General features: G+C 48.9%; 1 protein-coding gene across 1 annotated transcript; it reads left to right on the plus strand.

Annotated features, from left to right (window-relative positions):
- Positions 1-4,138: 4,138 nt before the first annotated feature.
- On the plus strand, positions 4,139-12,587 carry Psmc4 (proteasome 26S subunit, ATPase 4). The gene is made up of 11 exons (XM_021166360.3): positions 4,139-4,250; positions 5,022-5,120; positions 5,243-5,429; positions 6,709-6,855; positions 6,939-7,048; positions 7,142-7,235; positions 11,325-11,492; positions 11,575-11,651; positions 11,794-11,962; positions 12,145-12,200; positions 12,383-12,587. The coding sequence occupies exons 1-11, from the start codon at positions 4,215-4,217 to the stop codon at positions 12,494-12,496; spliced, it is 1,257 nt and encodes a 418-aa protein (XP_021022019.1). The 5' UTR covers positions 4,139-4,214; the 3' UTR covers positions 12,497-12,587.
- Positions 12,588-13,686: the final 1,099 nt, after the last annotated feature.

Here is a 13,686-nt window from a genome sequence, read left to right on the forward strand (position 1 = left end):
CAAGGCTTGGAAACTGGCTCACCAGAAGCAGAGAACACACAGTGGATTTTAAGTCATGGCTTTTAAGCCATAAGTTACAGAATGTCTTTTAGACCGAAGCTGAAAGGTAGAATTAAAGAGTTGCCTAACCCTTTGGGGGAAATTAAAGATGTCTGGCTAACCTCTGAGTTCCCTGAGCATAGAGCTGGCACTGGGCTCTCTTTGTGAACCAGTGGAGATTATATCTCTCTGCACATCATTTTCCTCATTTGCAATGTTTACAAAGATCAGGAGATCATGGGTTGGAATTTTTCTGGCTAAAAGTAAGTACTGGCAATGTTCCGGGTGATGATCCAGCATACATGTGCTGGGTAGGAAAACATTCTGGTCACTGTGTATGAAATTGTTAGGGTAACTGTTGTGTTACTGTTATGACAACTAAGCTAAAAACATACTGTGCCCCTATGATCTCCAATTCTGCTTGTTTTAAAAAGTTCATTTTATGTATGTGAACATGTGATTGGTTATGTGTAAGGCTGAACAGTGACCCTGGGTGTCATCGTCAGGAAGGTCATCGGCCCCCTTTAAGGCTGTCTCCTACTGACTGAGCCATTCCCTCAGACAGCAATTCCACTCTTGGGTATGTCCCCCTGATAGATTTGTATATGTTTACTGGAAGAAATCTACTTGGATATTCCCCAGTGGAAACCATTCAAAGACTAAAGAAACGATTTTTACACATAACAGAGTCTCACTGATATAAAGATAACTTTCTGAAAAGGCAAACACACAGTACACTGTATAAGTCCAGAGAAAATTCAAAACAGACCAATGTCATGTTTGCTAGTGTGAGTGAACCCTTCCTTGGGTTGGGGAAGGGAAACTCTGAGATGCTTTGGGAGCTGCGAATGTTTGGTTGCTTGGTCTGGGTAGTAACGATCTAATACAAAGTCCATTGTATTGGCGAACTGTCGTGTGATACTTGAGCTCTGTGTGGAGTTGACTCTCCATTTCAGACGCAAGCATGTTTGTCTCAAGTTGTCCTCCCTAAATCCCTGTCCTAGGGGAGGTTGATCCCCTAACTCTGTAACTAGGAGGAAGGAAAACAGCAAAAAGTAGACTTTAAAAACTGTCCAAAAGAGAGGGCTAGAAAGATGGCTCAGGGCTGGAGAGATGGCTCAGTGGTTAAAAGCACCGACTGCTCTTCCAGAGGTCCTGAGTTCAATTCCCAGAAGCCACATGGTGGCTTACAACCATCCATAACGAGATCTGATGCCCTCTTCTGGAGTGTCTGAAGACAGCTACAGTGTACTTACATATAATAAATAAATAAATAAATCTTAAAGATACAAAGAAGAAAGAAAGAAAGAAAGGAAGAAAGGAAGGAAGGAAGGAAGGAAGGAAGGAAGGAAGGAAGAGAGAAAGAGAGAAAGAGAGAAAGAGAGAAAGATAGCTCAATGGTTAAGAGCACTTTCTGCTCTTCCAGAGGACCTGGGTTCAATTCCTGGCGCCACTTGGTGGCTCACAGCTGCCAGTAACTCTAGTTCTGGGGTTTCTATCACCCTCTTCTGATCTCCAAGAGCTTTGGCATGCATATACATAGTGCACACTCATACACATGAATAAAAATGAACTTAGAAACATATTGTTTAAGGGTCAGTGAAGTGGATCAATGGATGAAGGTACTTGCCTGAGTTTCATTCCCACACCCCCACAATAAAAAAATGTAATGTAAAATAATAGCAACAGCAGACCATTGTGTTCTTGTGAACAGCTGGAGGGCACACAAATTCCACCAGAGGTTGCTGTTTATTCCGTGGTATAAAAATACCTGCAGCGGGAAAGGGAAGCAAAAAGGCTCAGCCTTGGTGAGAACCCTCTCCTCGGCTGGAACTCAGTCAGGCCGCAGTGGTTTCTGCTGGGTGGCTGACAGAGCACTCTTTGATGTTATTTACCCGCTGCCTGCATTTGTTCTTGTCCTCAGAAGCCTCACCCTACAGGAGATTACTCTGCCCACATCTCTCCAGTGAGAAGCCCAGCTGCCTGCCTCACCGGGGCTTTCCAGCTCATTTTTGAAGGATGACTATGAGCACCCAATCTGATGGTGATATCTGTAGGCTTGCTTGTTTTTATTTTCCTTGGAAGCATTACTCAAGAAGACGCCCGGGACTCTCCAGCGGGGATTCTTCCAGCTGCCTTGATGGGGAGTCATCTATATGGTGCTTCTACTTATCTGTTACTTTATTTTCACACACACACACACACACACACACACACACACACACACACACACACACACCACTCATTCAAAACTGAAAGAGAGGATAAGGTTTTAAATGGCTTTTTGCCTCCAATAGTGAGTTTCCGTTTCTTGGTAGGCTTTTGCCCCATCAGTAAATTTCCATTTCTCTGAGACATATGCCACTCCCCTCTCATGTACTCCAGATCTCTTTATCTGTTACACCACAGAGAGGAGAGAGTGCTGGGGTGCCCACACTTACCTCAGCCAGGCAACAGTTCAGTTATTTCCATGTCAGTGGACCAAGACATAGGCCTGCTACAGAAGAGCCACATAAGCACCATTAGATCAACAGAGGACAGGTGGCGTGGAACTCACCAGCAGGACACCTTAAAACCAAAGAAAAACACAGCCTCCTAATAGCTGGAGAGCTCCCTCTCTCAGCTATTTGTATTGCCTGCCAACAAACTTCACCTTTACTTTGTGGTCACTGTTTTTCTGTCTTTTAATTCTTCAACTGATGGAGGGAAGGAACCCACCTGCTAGCCAGTGTGAGAGCTACTGTAGATTCTCCATACCATAGGGAACAGATAGATGTTCAATTTATGCAGCATTATGTAGCTAGAAAATAATGATTTGTGCCTGCTACCTATCTGTGCCCCAATAAAAAGTTTACTTAACAAAAAACTATAGCTGTTATGAAGTGTGGTAGTGTATATCCCTGGTACAAGGAACACAGATCTAGGTTCTAACTCTGCTTTACCAGTTGCTCAAGTGACTTCAGGGCTTGGCACCAGCTTCCTTCTTTGTAGAAGAGAATATAATACATACTAAGGATTTTAGCTGGGCTTGCTTAGCATATCAAAGTTCCTGAGCCCCACCACTAGCACCAAGAGGGAAACAACCATAACAACAACAATCAAAACTCAACAGGAGGCTGAAGAGATGGCGCACAGTCTATAACTCCAGTGCCACAGATTCCTATGCCCTTTTCTAGCTTCTGCATGTACTGAATCCAGGTGCACAAATTCGCACTCTGATATACACATGTACACACATAACAAAACTTTTAATTATGTGTAGGTTAGGTGTGTTTCTGCTAGCGGGGACGTGTGCTTGAGTGCAGGTGCCTGCAGAAACCGAAGGAGTTGCCTACAAATGCTAGTGAGCTGCCCCACCTGGGTGCTGGGAACCGAACTCGGGTCTTGTAGAAGAGCCGTAAGTGTTCTTCAGCACTGGACCATCTTGACAGCCCCTAAGAATAATATGAAGAGGACAGAGAAGAAAAGATTCGACAGGACTCCGCAAAGATCTGCATTCGCGGCTGCCTCGGTTTCTCCAGCTTTGGCGCGATCTGATTGGTTCCTCGCCGTTCTGTGACCTCTGCTTCTCTCTTCAGGTGGCGGCCAGAGAAGGTCAAGAGATTCTTCTGTGGAACTAAAGGCTTCTTTAGTGCCTCTCGTTTCTTATTCTTAGCTAAATCTGAGAATTCGTTCTAACAAAGCTCTGGAGTTTTTAACCAGTTAGGACAGGACTTGATTAATCTTCATATTCTCAGTTCGGGGCTGGCTTTGTAAAGACAAGAAAGTAAAAAAGTGGATAATATTAAAATCAATCAATCAATCAATCAATCGATCGATCGATTCTCTGGAGACTTTCTTCAAGAGCAACGCGGCCGCGCCACCTACAGGAGAAACCTTCACAACGCGCGACGGGCCGCGAAGCAAGATGGCGCCAGAATAAGAGTTACTGCGCACGCGCAACGACCTCGCGGGTCCGCGCGCGCGCGCGCCGGGAGCGCAAAGCGCAGGAACGCATCTTGGGGGCGGAGCCCAGGGCCAAGAGTTTCCCGCCTTTCCTGTTATCCAGCCCGTCAGGTCAACCCGCGGCGATACCTTAAAAACTACGTTTCCCAAGATGCTCTATGTGAGGGACTTCCGTTGGCGTCAGCGGAAGCCGTGACTGGCCGAGCTGCACTGAGGCCGGCTTGGTCACTATGGAGGAGATAGGCATTTTGGTGGAGAAAATTCAGGTGCAGTGGGGATCTGGGTTTCTTAGCGGGATCTGGACATGAGTGGGGTGCTGAGGGGTTCCCAGGATCCCAGCTCTGGACTGGGTGGTTTCAGAGGCCTCGGTGCTCAAGCTTTGGGTGGTCCCGGGGCCTGGCGGGATAGTCATGTTGTCAGGAGGGCGGCAGAGCTCAGAGAAGCAGAGCGGGAGGAGAGTGGCGTTGAACTTAAAGACTCTTTTCAGACGGAACGGTTGCGAGGCCTGGATAGCTGTGCTTACTAGCTTTTCGGTTTGGGGTCTGGACCAGGTGGAGGATGATGTATGGGGGCCCCGTGGCCTAGGGACCAGTGGACTCACTGTGCTTGGGACGTGAACGGGGAGGCGTTAAGTATTGGTTGTGGTTTGGCTGAGTGACCTTTGGCTTTTAACGTGAGTTGGGAATCTGACGTGAAAGCTTTGTGTGTGTGTGGGGGGGGGGGGGCCTGGGTAATGAGACTCAGAATGTGACTCTGACTTTAAAATCCATGGGACTTTTAGAACCTCTTGAGGGGACTGGGATGCTCGGGTCCGGTATGGAGCTGCTGCAAAACTTTCATGATGAGTTTAGTTTAAGGGGCCTACTATTAGCAACCTACATAGGGGACTGAGCAGTTCCTGTATCTATTGAGAGATAATGGATTATGTCAGGTACTGGAGACATAGGTGACTTGGTGGCGAAATAGGAAGAACGCTCTCGCTGATTTCACGAGATGATTCTCTGCTTCCAACACCAAGTTGTCTTTACCATCTACAGGATGAGATCCCAGCACTGTCCGTGTCTCGGCCGCAGACCGGCCTGTCCTTTCTGGGACCCGAACCTGAAGACCTGGAGGACCTGTACAGCCGCTACAAGGTGTGTTCAACCCTAAGCTGGCTCCTGCGTACCTCCCATCCCCCATCACATATGGCCCCCCCACCTCCCAGTGTGGTATGGCAAGGCCTGCAGCCAACCCTTTGCTCTCCCTGTGCGTGCAGAAGCTGCAGCAGGAGCTGGAGTTCCTGGAGGTGCAGGAGGAGTATATCAAGGATGAGCAGAAGAACCTGAAGAAGGAATTCCTCCACGCCCAGGAGGAAGTGAAGCGAATCCAGAGTATCCCCTTGGTCATCGGTCAGTTCTTGGAAGCTGTGGATCAGAACACAGCCATCGTGGGCTCCACCACAGGTGAGTGGTGAGGTAGACTGGGAGCAAGACAGGGTGATAGAATGGCCAGAGTACTGACCGATCCAGAAGTGGATACGTACTTTATTTTCTGAATGTCTTTTTCTGCCTCTCAATTCACGTGTGTGCGTGTAGTTTCACCATCCAAGTGTGATGGTGTACACCTTTAACCTCAGCACTTGAGGAGGCAGGGGGACAAGAGGATCTTTGTGTGTTTGAGGTCAGCCTGGTCTACCTAGTATGTTTCCGGGAGTACATAGAGAGACCCTGTCTCCAAACAAAAAGAAATTCACCATGTGGGTTGGAGTACCTTTGATGTTTGTGGTTCTAGTCTGTTTGAGTTGAACAAACTTGTGGTCACTTCCCTCGCCTGAGTTAACGCCACAACTGCTGCTGGATATGGAGCTGCTGCCTGGGAGCATCGGTTGTGTGTAAAGACGTTTGGCTCTGTTGAGGACTCAGCATACAACAGATGCTAGTGACATAAATCCATACCCTGCTCTTACAATAGCTGACGATTCTGACGTCTTACCTGTCTTTTCCTGCAGCTGGACTGAGACGTGTGTTTATAAAAGCTCTAGATAAAGTCGTGTAACCATGTGGGATTGGAGAGGTGGGCTTTGAGGAAGTGAAGGGAGAGTAATATCCAAGATGAAGCCTGTGTCTTTGAAAGTGAGACTTAAGACAGTGGGGCTCCCTGAGATAGTGGTGTGATTGGAGGGGTGGGTTTGGAGGCAGACAGTGAGGGGAGCTGAGGTTGTGGAAGATGCCTGAGTGGCCGCTGCACTCACAAGTCTTGCTGTAGAGAGTAGATTGGAGAAGAGAGATGGAGGCTGCTGACCAGGAATTTATATGGAGACTTAGGCAGGGGATAGTTCCAAATGAGGGCAGGGTTTGGTGGTGGGCTAGGTGAGAGCAGAGGGAGGTGGGGTAGAAAGAGTGACTGAGGGGGCCAGAACGAGGCTTAGTCCTCTGGCTGGCAACTCGGGGATAGCACAGTTGAGTGGAGAACAGCAGGACTGTGCTGGGAACACATTGAAAGATTCCCAAGGCCATCCAGGAGACCACATCTGAGATGCACAGAGCTGGACCTCAAGAAGGAATCAGGGCTGAAGACCAGCAGGGAAGTCACTAGGATGAGCATGGGGACTAAGAGGGGATGACCTAGGGCCAGACGTGGAAAACGTGGAAAGTGCCAGCTGTGGTGTAGAGGGAAACGGGGAAGGAGTGACGTCAAGTCTCTGGCATTTCACTTCATCTTCCTTCCTGTCTGCTCCCAAAGGCTCTAACTATTATGTGCGCATCCTGAGTACCATCGACCGGGAGCTGCTCAAACCCAACGCCTCAGTGGCCCTGCACAAGCACAGCAACGCCCTGGTGGACGTGCTGCCTCCCGAGGCCGACAGCAGCATCATGATGCTCACCTCAGGTGAGGGGAGCACCCGGGGCCCTGGGCATCCCAAGGGGACCCTGGGGGCCAAGCCGCAAGCCCTAGCTCCACTCTCCCACCAGACCAGAAGCCGGATGTGATGTATGCCGATATCGGAGGCATGGACATCCAGAAGCAGGAGGTGAGGGAGGCTGTGGAACTCCCGCTTACACACTTCGAGCTGTACAAGCAGGTGAGGAGAACGAGGCGGCAGGGCAGGGAGAGGTCTCTGGGCCTAGGGTTGGTGACATAATCCCTTGGCTCATCCTTTTCCCGTCTCTTTTAGATTGGCATCGATCCTCCCCGAGGTGTCCTCATGTATGGCCCTCCTGGCTGTGGAAAGACAATGTTAGCAAAGGCTGTGGCACATCACACGACAGGTGAGCCTCTCACGGCCTCCCCAGTGCTCTTTTTGCCTTGCCTCCTGCTTCCTTGGGTTCCGTAAGAAATGACATAAGGGTAGTGTTTGTAAATATAGGCTCTGGGACCATAGCCCAGGTGGTGGTCCTTTACAGGATATGTAGTCCCCGGCAGGTGATTACACCTCACTGTGCCCCGGTTTTCTCAAAATTGGAAACTAATGAGCCAGGTGTGGTCTCACATACCTATAATCCCAGTGCCCAGGAGATAGAAGTAGGTGAGTTGCTGTGAGTTCAAGGCCAGCCTGGTCTGTATGAGCAGTTCCTGATTGGCCAATGCTAGATAGTGAGACCCTGTCTTAGGTGAAATAAAATTTAAAAAGCCCATCTGGACATTCTGGCAAATATTCTTTTTGGGGGGTTGGGGGGTTGGGTTCGAGACAGGGTTTCTCTTTTTAGCCCTGGCTGTCCAGAAACACTCTGTAGACCAGGCTGGCCTTAAACTCAGAAATCTGCCTGCCTCTGCCTCCCAAGTGCTGGGATTAAAGGTGTGAGCCACCACTGCCCAGCTTCTGGGAAATATTCTTAATCTTAACTCAGGAGACTGTGGCATTAAGATAAACATTTAAGGTTATTCTGGGTTACCTAGTGAGACCCTTCTCCAGACAAGCAAAAACCAAGCCAATAAACAAACATCCCACCCTGATTCCATAGGATGACGATGGTTAGAGAAACGATGCAGTGTTTCTTATGGTGGGTTCAGACTTGGTGCTTATCACCTGGCTTGCTGGGCAGAAGCCACAGGGGCGAGTGGTTAGAGGTAAGCTCAGGGCGAGAGTGGTCCATAGAGAGAGTACTCTAGGGGAGTCGAGGTGGGCAGTGAGCAAGCGTGTCCTGGCTGTGCTGTCAATCCTGCATGGGCTTCTCAGGAAGGGGTTTCCAGAAGAAGCCGGGGGTGAGGAGCTGCCAGGCACAGAGACTGGGAGCGGGAATTTAGGTCAGGAAATACACTTGTGCAGAGGCCCAGCATCGAGAGGAACTCATGTGCAGACTCATGGGTGGGCTGCAGAGGCCCCTAGAGCAAACTCATGCTTGTGGTTTTGTCCCGGTGAGTGGCTGTGCAAGCTACGTTTGGCAGCACGAAGGGATGAGTCTGGAAAAATGGTGAGGTGCCTGAATAGAAATAGACTAAAATAGTTTTAGTCTAAAAGAAACCTGACAGCCAATAAGAATATGTGGTTTGGGGACCCCGATATTCGCCTCATGCTGTGTGCTTAGGGATGGATGACTAAGGGTCTGGTGTTGCTGAGATTTACGTATGGTTGGCAAGTGGTGGTCATTGAAGAGCAGTTGTCAGCTCCTGGTTTGGGCCCCCTGGCGGCCTTGTTGGCTTTCATGGGGTAGAGGGATGATCTGAGGAAGACGAACAGTGGCCTCACTCTGGGACACACTGAGATTTCATGACCACGGAACACTCAGCCGGAAACATGAAACACCGATGCACTGTCCTTTGATGTGAGCTGGGATTGAGATTCAGAAGTCAACAGTGTGTGTCCTCTTCAGTTCATCTTTATGGGTATAAGCCAGGGTTTTTAAAAGTGAAATAAAAATGGTAATAGCAGTGGTAAATATAGGTCACAGTGCTAGCTAGACATCTGTAATGTTCTGCTCTTCTTGGGAAGTCGCATATGCCTTTCAGAAGTTGGCATTGGACCACATTGGATATTTGCTGAGTGTCTACTCTGTGCCATGTGTTGCTGGCTCTAGTTCTGAGACACTGCAACAAGCAAATGTCCATTCCTGGGGCCTGCATCCTCGAGGACAAATAGGGGTGGGGAGCTACCTGCAAAGGGAAGATTTTACTGTTACAACTGCCTTAGGGAGGGAGCTAGTTGCCTGGAAAGGTTGGTGATCCAAGCACGAAGAGAGGTGGTAGGTGGGAGATATGGAGAGGTGGGAGATGGAGCTTAGACAGGAGAGGGTGCAGGAGAAGGGTGAGGGAAGGTACCGTCCTGACAAGGAGGACGGAGCCGAGCAGTCACCTGAGGGCTCAGAGGTCACTGTGGTGGCAACTTAGGCTTAGGTGACATTGAAAAGGCAGATGGAGGGGCCAGCGATCCGTGGATGATTTAAACACCTTCTGTGGAAATGCAAGACTGTTCTATGGGAGACTGCAGGCTGGTTCCTGGGCTGTGTTAAAGACCTAGGGCAGGCTGAGAGACTTTGGCATCATCTCTTCTGTCCTCTGGCCTTTCTCCATAACGGCTAGCCCTTGGTGGGCATTCCTGTGCTGATGCACTGGATCCCGTCTGTGCTGTTCATAGGAGTAGCTTTGCTGTTGCTGCCTGCTGCAGCCCTGTGAAAAAGAGATGCATCACATAAGAAGGCAGGCTTACAGCTTGTTCAAGGTCACCAGCTGACCAGCTGTAGTGATGCCAAGACCTCTGACCCCAAACTGCTGGCCCTTGATGCTCCACTGATTTCCTTGAACTCAGTGAGACTCGGGGATGTGTAAGCCATACACTTGGTACAGAGGGTACATTTCTTGCTGACTATTGAAAAAAGTACTAATAAAGTCATAAAGCTCTGTGTTATAGCTGGGATTCAGGAAATCACCGTCTTAAAACTTTTTTTTTTTAATTCAAGTATTTCCTGAGGATAATTTTAGGGGGAGTGATTCTAGATAGTTGTTGTGTATCCCTCACCCAGACTCCTCCATGTTACTCCATGTCCTCTAGAGTCACAGAGCAGTTAGAAAGGCAGGACGTTGACATTGCTAAGGTGCTCTGAACTGGAGAATAGACAGTTTTGAAATTCACTAGCAGTTCATTAGCGGTTCTGCCCAGGTTTCAATCCAGGCAGGTGAGTGTGGCCAAGAACAGATAAAAAGTGAGGGGCTCCTCTGTTCTGGGTGAATCTGGAAAAGGCTTTTTCAGTGGAAGAGGGGGCAGGGGTAGAGCGATGGGAAAGTCCCTGAGTTGTCTCCTTGGAGAAGGAAAGTCCTGGTGGAGACGGGACTCTGTCTCCTTGACTCGATAGCCACTGAGAGTGACTAAGCAGGGGAGTGTTCATGGTGGAGGAATGGCAGACACTGACCAGTCTAAAAGAGAAGACAGGAGGCTGGGAGGGTGAGGAAGGACAGGAATGAGGTGAGTGAGTGAAGGCCACTCTAGAGATGGGTTTCCTGTGGGCAGGGGGAAAGTGGTGAGGTGTGTCTAGGACAGGGTCAGCAGTCGTGAGCTTAGGATGTGTGGGAGCCCTGAGGTGATGCAGGGAAGTGGGTGGGTGAGTACGTCTTCATACCTTCAGCCAGATGTGAAGTGTGGCCTGAGGGGTTGTCGGGCCACAGCCTGCAGCCTTGCTCAGATCCTACTTGGCCTGTGTGTACAAATTATGTCTCCTTGCTCTGGTGGCAGGAAGGAGTCCCAGGAGTATATTACACATGGCATGCAGCTGTCCACCTATTAGGAAACAAGTGCAGTCAGGGCCCAGAGCAAACCTGGTTCAGCCTTGCTGCCAGCTGTCAGTTACATGAGAAGAGAGCCTTAGAGCCTTTGATTCTTCCAAGGCTGGGAAAGTAGTTCAGAACTGGGCAAATGTGTTTAATCCCAGCCCTGCAGAGCTTGCAACAGGAGAATTACAAATTCAAGGCCAGCCTGGCTACATACTTAACCCCAGGCAAGGCTGAGCTGTGTATCAAGATCCTTTCTCAAACAAACAAGTATGGTTCAGAGAGCAATCATGAATTTAAGATTATCTGTTGGTCAAATAATCTTAGTCTCTGGACATTTCTGTTTTGTTAACTGATTCTGCATGTGTTCTAGAAATGTGTGCTTTTAATTTTTGTTTTGTATTTAATATTCTGATTCTTTTAAAAAGCTTCACCCCACCCCCCCCACATGTACATGTAGGGTTTGATTGGGGCTTATCTGTCATTGTGAGGCATGAGCAGTGGCTGGATGTGGGGACCCAGCCCTGTGCCTTAAGCAGCTTCTACGGGGAGTTAGCCAAGAAAAGGATATTTTCAGGAATTCCCAGAGGCAGGGAAAGCACAAAGGACCCCAGAGGAGGACAACACCCATTCTAAAATCCTTGTCATTCTGCCCTCAGCTGCATTTATCCGTGTGGTGGGCTCAGAGTTTGTTCAGAAGTACCTGGGTGAGGGCCCCCGAATGGTCCGGGATGTGTTCCGCCTAGCTAAGGAGAATGCACCTGCCATCATCTTCATAGATGAAATTGATGCCATTGCCACCAAGAGATTCGATGCCCAGACAGGAGGTGAGTAGTGCCCAAATGGCCTGGATCTTGTACAGGCTTGTCCAAGGATGTCTTCTGAACTGACCATGTTTCTTACTCTTAGCTGACAGGGAGGTTCAGAGGATCCTGCTGGAGCTATTGAATCAAATGGATGGATTTGACCAGAACGTCAATGTGAAGGTTTAGGGTTCAGGATTGGCAAGGGGTGGTATGGCCTAAGGACTGGGGAAAGGCAGGGGATGGTTCATGGAGGCCAGATGTCATGGCAGGAAAAGAAGATGTAGGGATGGCAGAAGCCTAAGCTGGTTCCTCCCTGTGCCAGGTAATCATGGCCACAAACAGAGCAGACACCTTGGATCCAGCTCTACTGCGGCCAGGACGCCTGGACCGAAAAATTGAATTCCCACTCCCTGACCGTCGCCAGAAGAGGTTGATTTTCTCCACCATCACCAGCAAAATGAACCTCTCTGAGGAGGTCGACCTGGAAGACTGTATCCTTCTTTGGAAGTGAGAGGGGAACGTAGCAGGAAATGAAGGCCGGGTCTTCATCACCACCACCATTTGGGGAGGACAGGGAAAGGTCCAGGGAAGAGGGGTGATGACCAGGACAGCGTCCATTTCAAGAATTGACCCTATCATATGAGGACAGGTTTCTTTAACTCAGCTGCTATAGATGTGGCTCGTCCAGATAAGATTTCAGGAGCCGATATCAACTCCATCTGTCAGGAGGTGAGTGGTAGTCTCTTTGACCTGAGTGGGGGTGTTTGAAGGTGTGTCCCCTTTTCCAGTCTTTTCCCTTGTTGCCTCCCTAGATTCTTGAGGCCCATATTTCTCTTCCTTCACTGTCATGGGGTCTAGGGGGTTGGGAGGGCGGTACTTAACATACAGTTTTCATTCCCATCCCTTCCTAGAGTGGAATGTTGGCTGTCCGTGAGAACCGCTACATTGTCCTAGCCAAGGACTTCGAGAAAGCATACAAGACCGTGATCAAGAAAGATGAACAGGAACATGAATTTTACAAGTGACCCCCTCCCCACACTTCCCCAGGCACCTGTCCCAAAGGCTAGTTTTCTCTTTACCCAGGATTGGTTTAGTCAATAAATGGACGTGATTGGATCTATTTAATTTCTTCTTAGGTGTTTAACTCCTTTAGGGAAGATGGACCTTGAATAGGGTCCTCTGGGTCCCTCCTTGTCTCCTGACAATTGAGGAGGCAAGGTTCCTGGCCTGGGTTGCAGCCTGGGAGAAGAGCAAAGAATATGAACCAAATGACTTTGAAGATTTTAGAAAATGAACCTCAACCAAAGCCTTGGCCACTGACTGAAGCCCCTCTGTCATTTCTACAAGAAGACCATTTGGGTTTTCAGTAACTTCTGCCTTCCTTATATGCACAAGGACCAGGGACAGTGGTAACCCCTCAGTCTCTTGTACACAGCAGTGTCAGAAAGAGCACAGGTGTATTTGGTTGCCAAGGAAACAGTTAAACCCCAGTGCACATGTCTGCTCTTTAAGGGGCAAGTTCCCAAGATACACTCTTCAATGCCTGGGCACACTGAGTCTGTTGGGTGTGTTACCCTGTGTATGAAGACTAAACTCTAGCAAGTGAGACTTTCTGAGTCACTTGTAACTTAGCAAAATGTCTTCCACCTTATTGAGGGTTTGTGCTCAGTTTGTCTTGCTGTCTCCAGGGTTCTGTTTCAGTTAAGCTTTGCCCACCCTCCCTGGATGTGGTGCATCCTTGGTTATCTGTCTGTAGAAGCTGTGTGTCCTGCAATTCTCTGTCACCTTCTCAACTATTAACTAGAGTTTAATGTGCTTTTGAGGCTTCGGTCTGACCCCTGCCTGCCCTCCTGTTAACCCTAGCTGGCTGCTTGCCCTTGCAGGATTCTGAAGACTAAGGCCAGATCCCAGTTTCCCTTAATACTGTTTAGATCTTTCTCCCTCTCCATAGCTACCCAGCCTCCCACTCACCCAAGTCAGGAAGGAATCTCTTTGCCATCCTCTGTAGGGCCTGTCCATGTTCTGCTTGGAGAAAGCTGCCGTGGTTTAGAACGGTGGTTCTCGACCTTCCTGATGCTGCGACCCTTTAATACAATTCCTCATGTTGCGGTGCCCCCAACCATAAAGTTGGTTTTATTGCTACTTCATAATGCTAATTTTTCTGGCTGTGAATGAGAATTAAATACCTATACTTCCCACTGCTCAGAGGTGATCC

The sequence above is a fragment of the Mus caroli genome, unplaced genomic scaffold, assembly GCF_978045245.1.
Source record: "Mus caroli unplaced genomic scaffold, Mus_caroli_1 scaffold_8, whole genome shotgun sequence".
Classification (NCBI taxonomy): Eukaryota; Metazoa; Chordata; class Mammalia; order Rodentia; family Muridae; genus Mus; species Mus caroli.

Bases quoted from the DNA above. Each gene is read 5' to 3' on its own strand.
- Psmc4 (XM_021166360.3), top strand. From the start codon at position 4,215: ATGGAGGAGATAGGCATTTTGGTGGAGAAAATTCAG. The intron at 6,856-6,938 runs GTGAGGGGAGCA...CTCTCCCACCAG, and splicing joins CATCATGATGCTCACCTCAG to ACCAGAAGCCGGATGTGATG. The intron at 7,236-11,324 runs GTGAGCCTCTCA...TTCTGCCCTCAG, and splicing joins TGTGGCACATCACACGACAG to CTGCATTTATCCGTGTGGTG.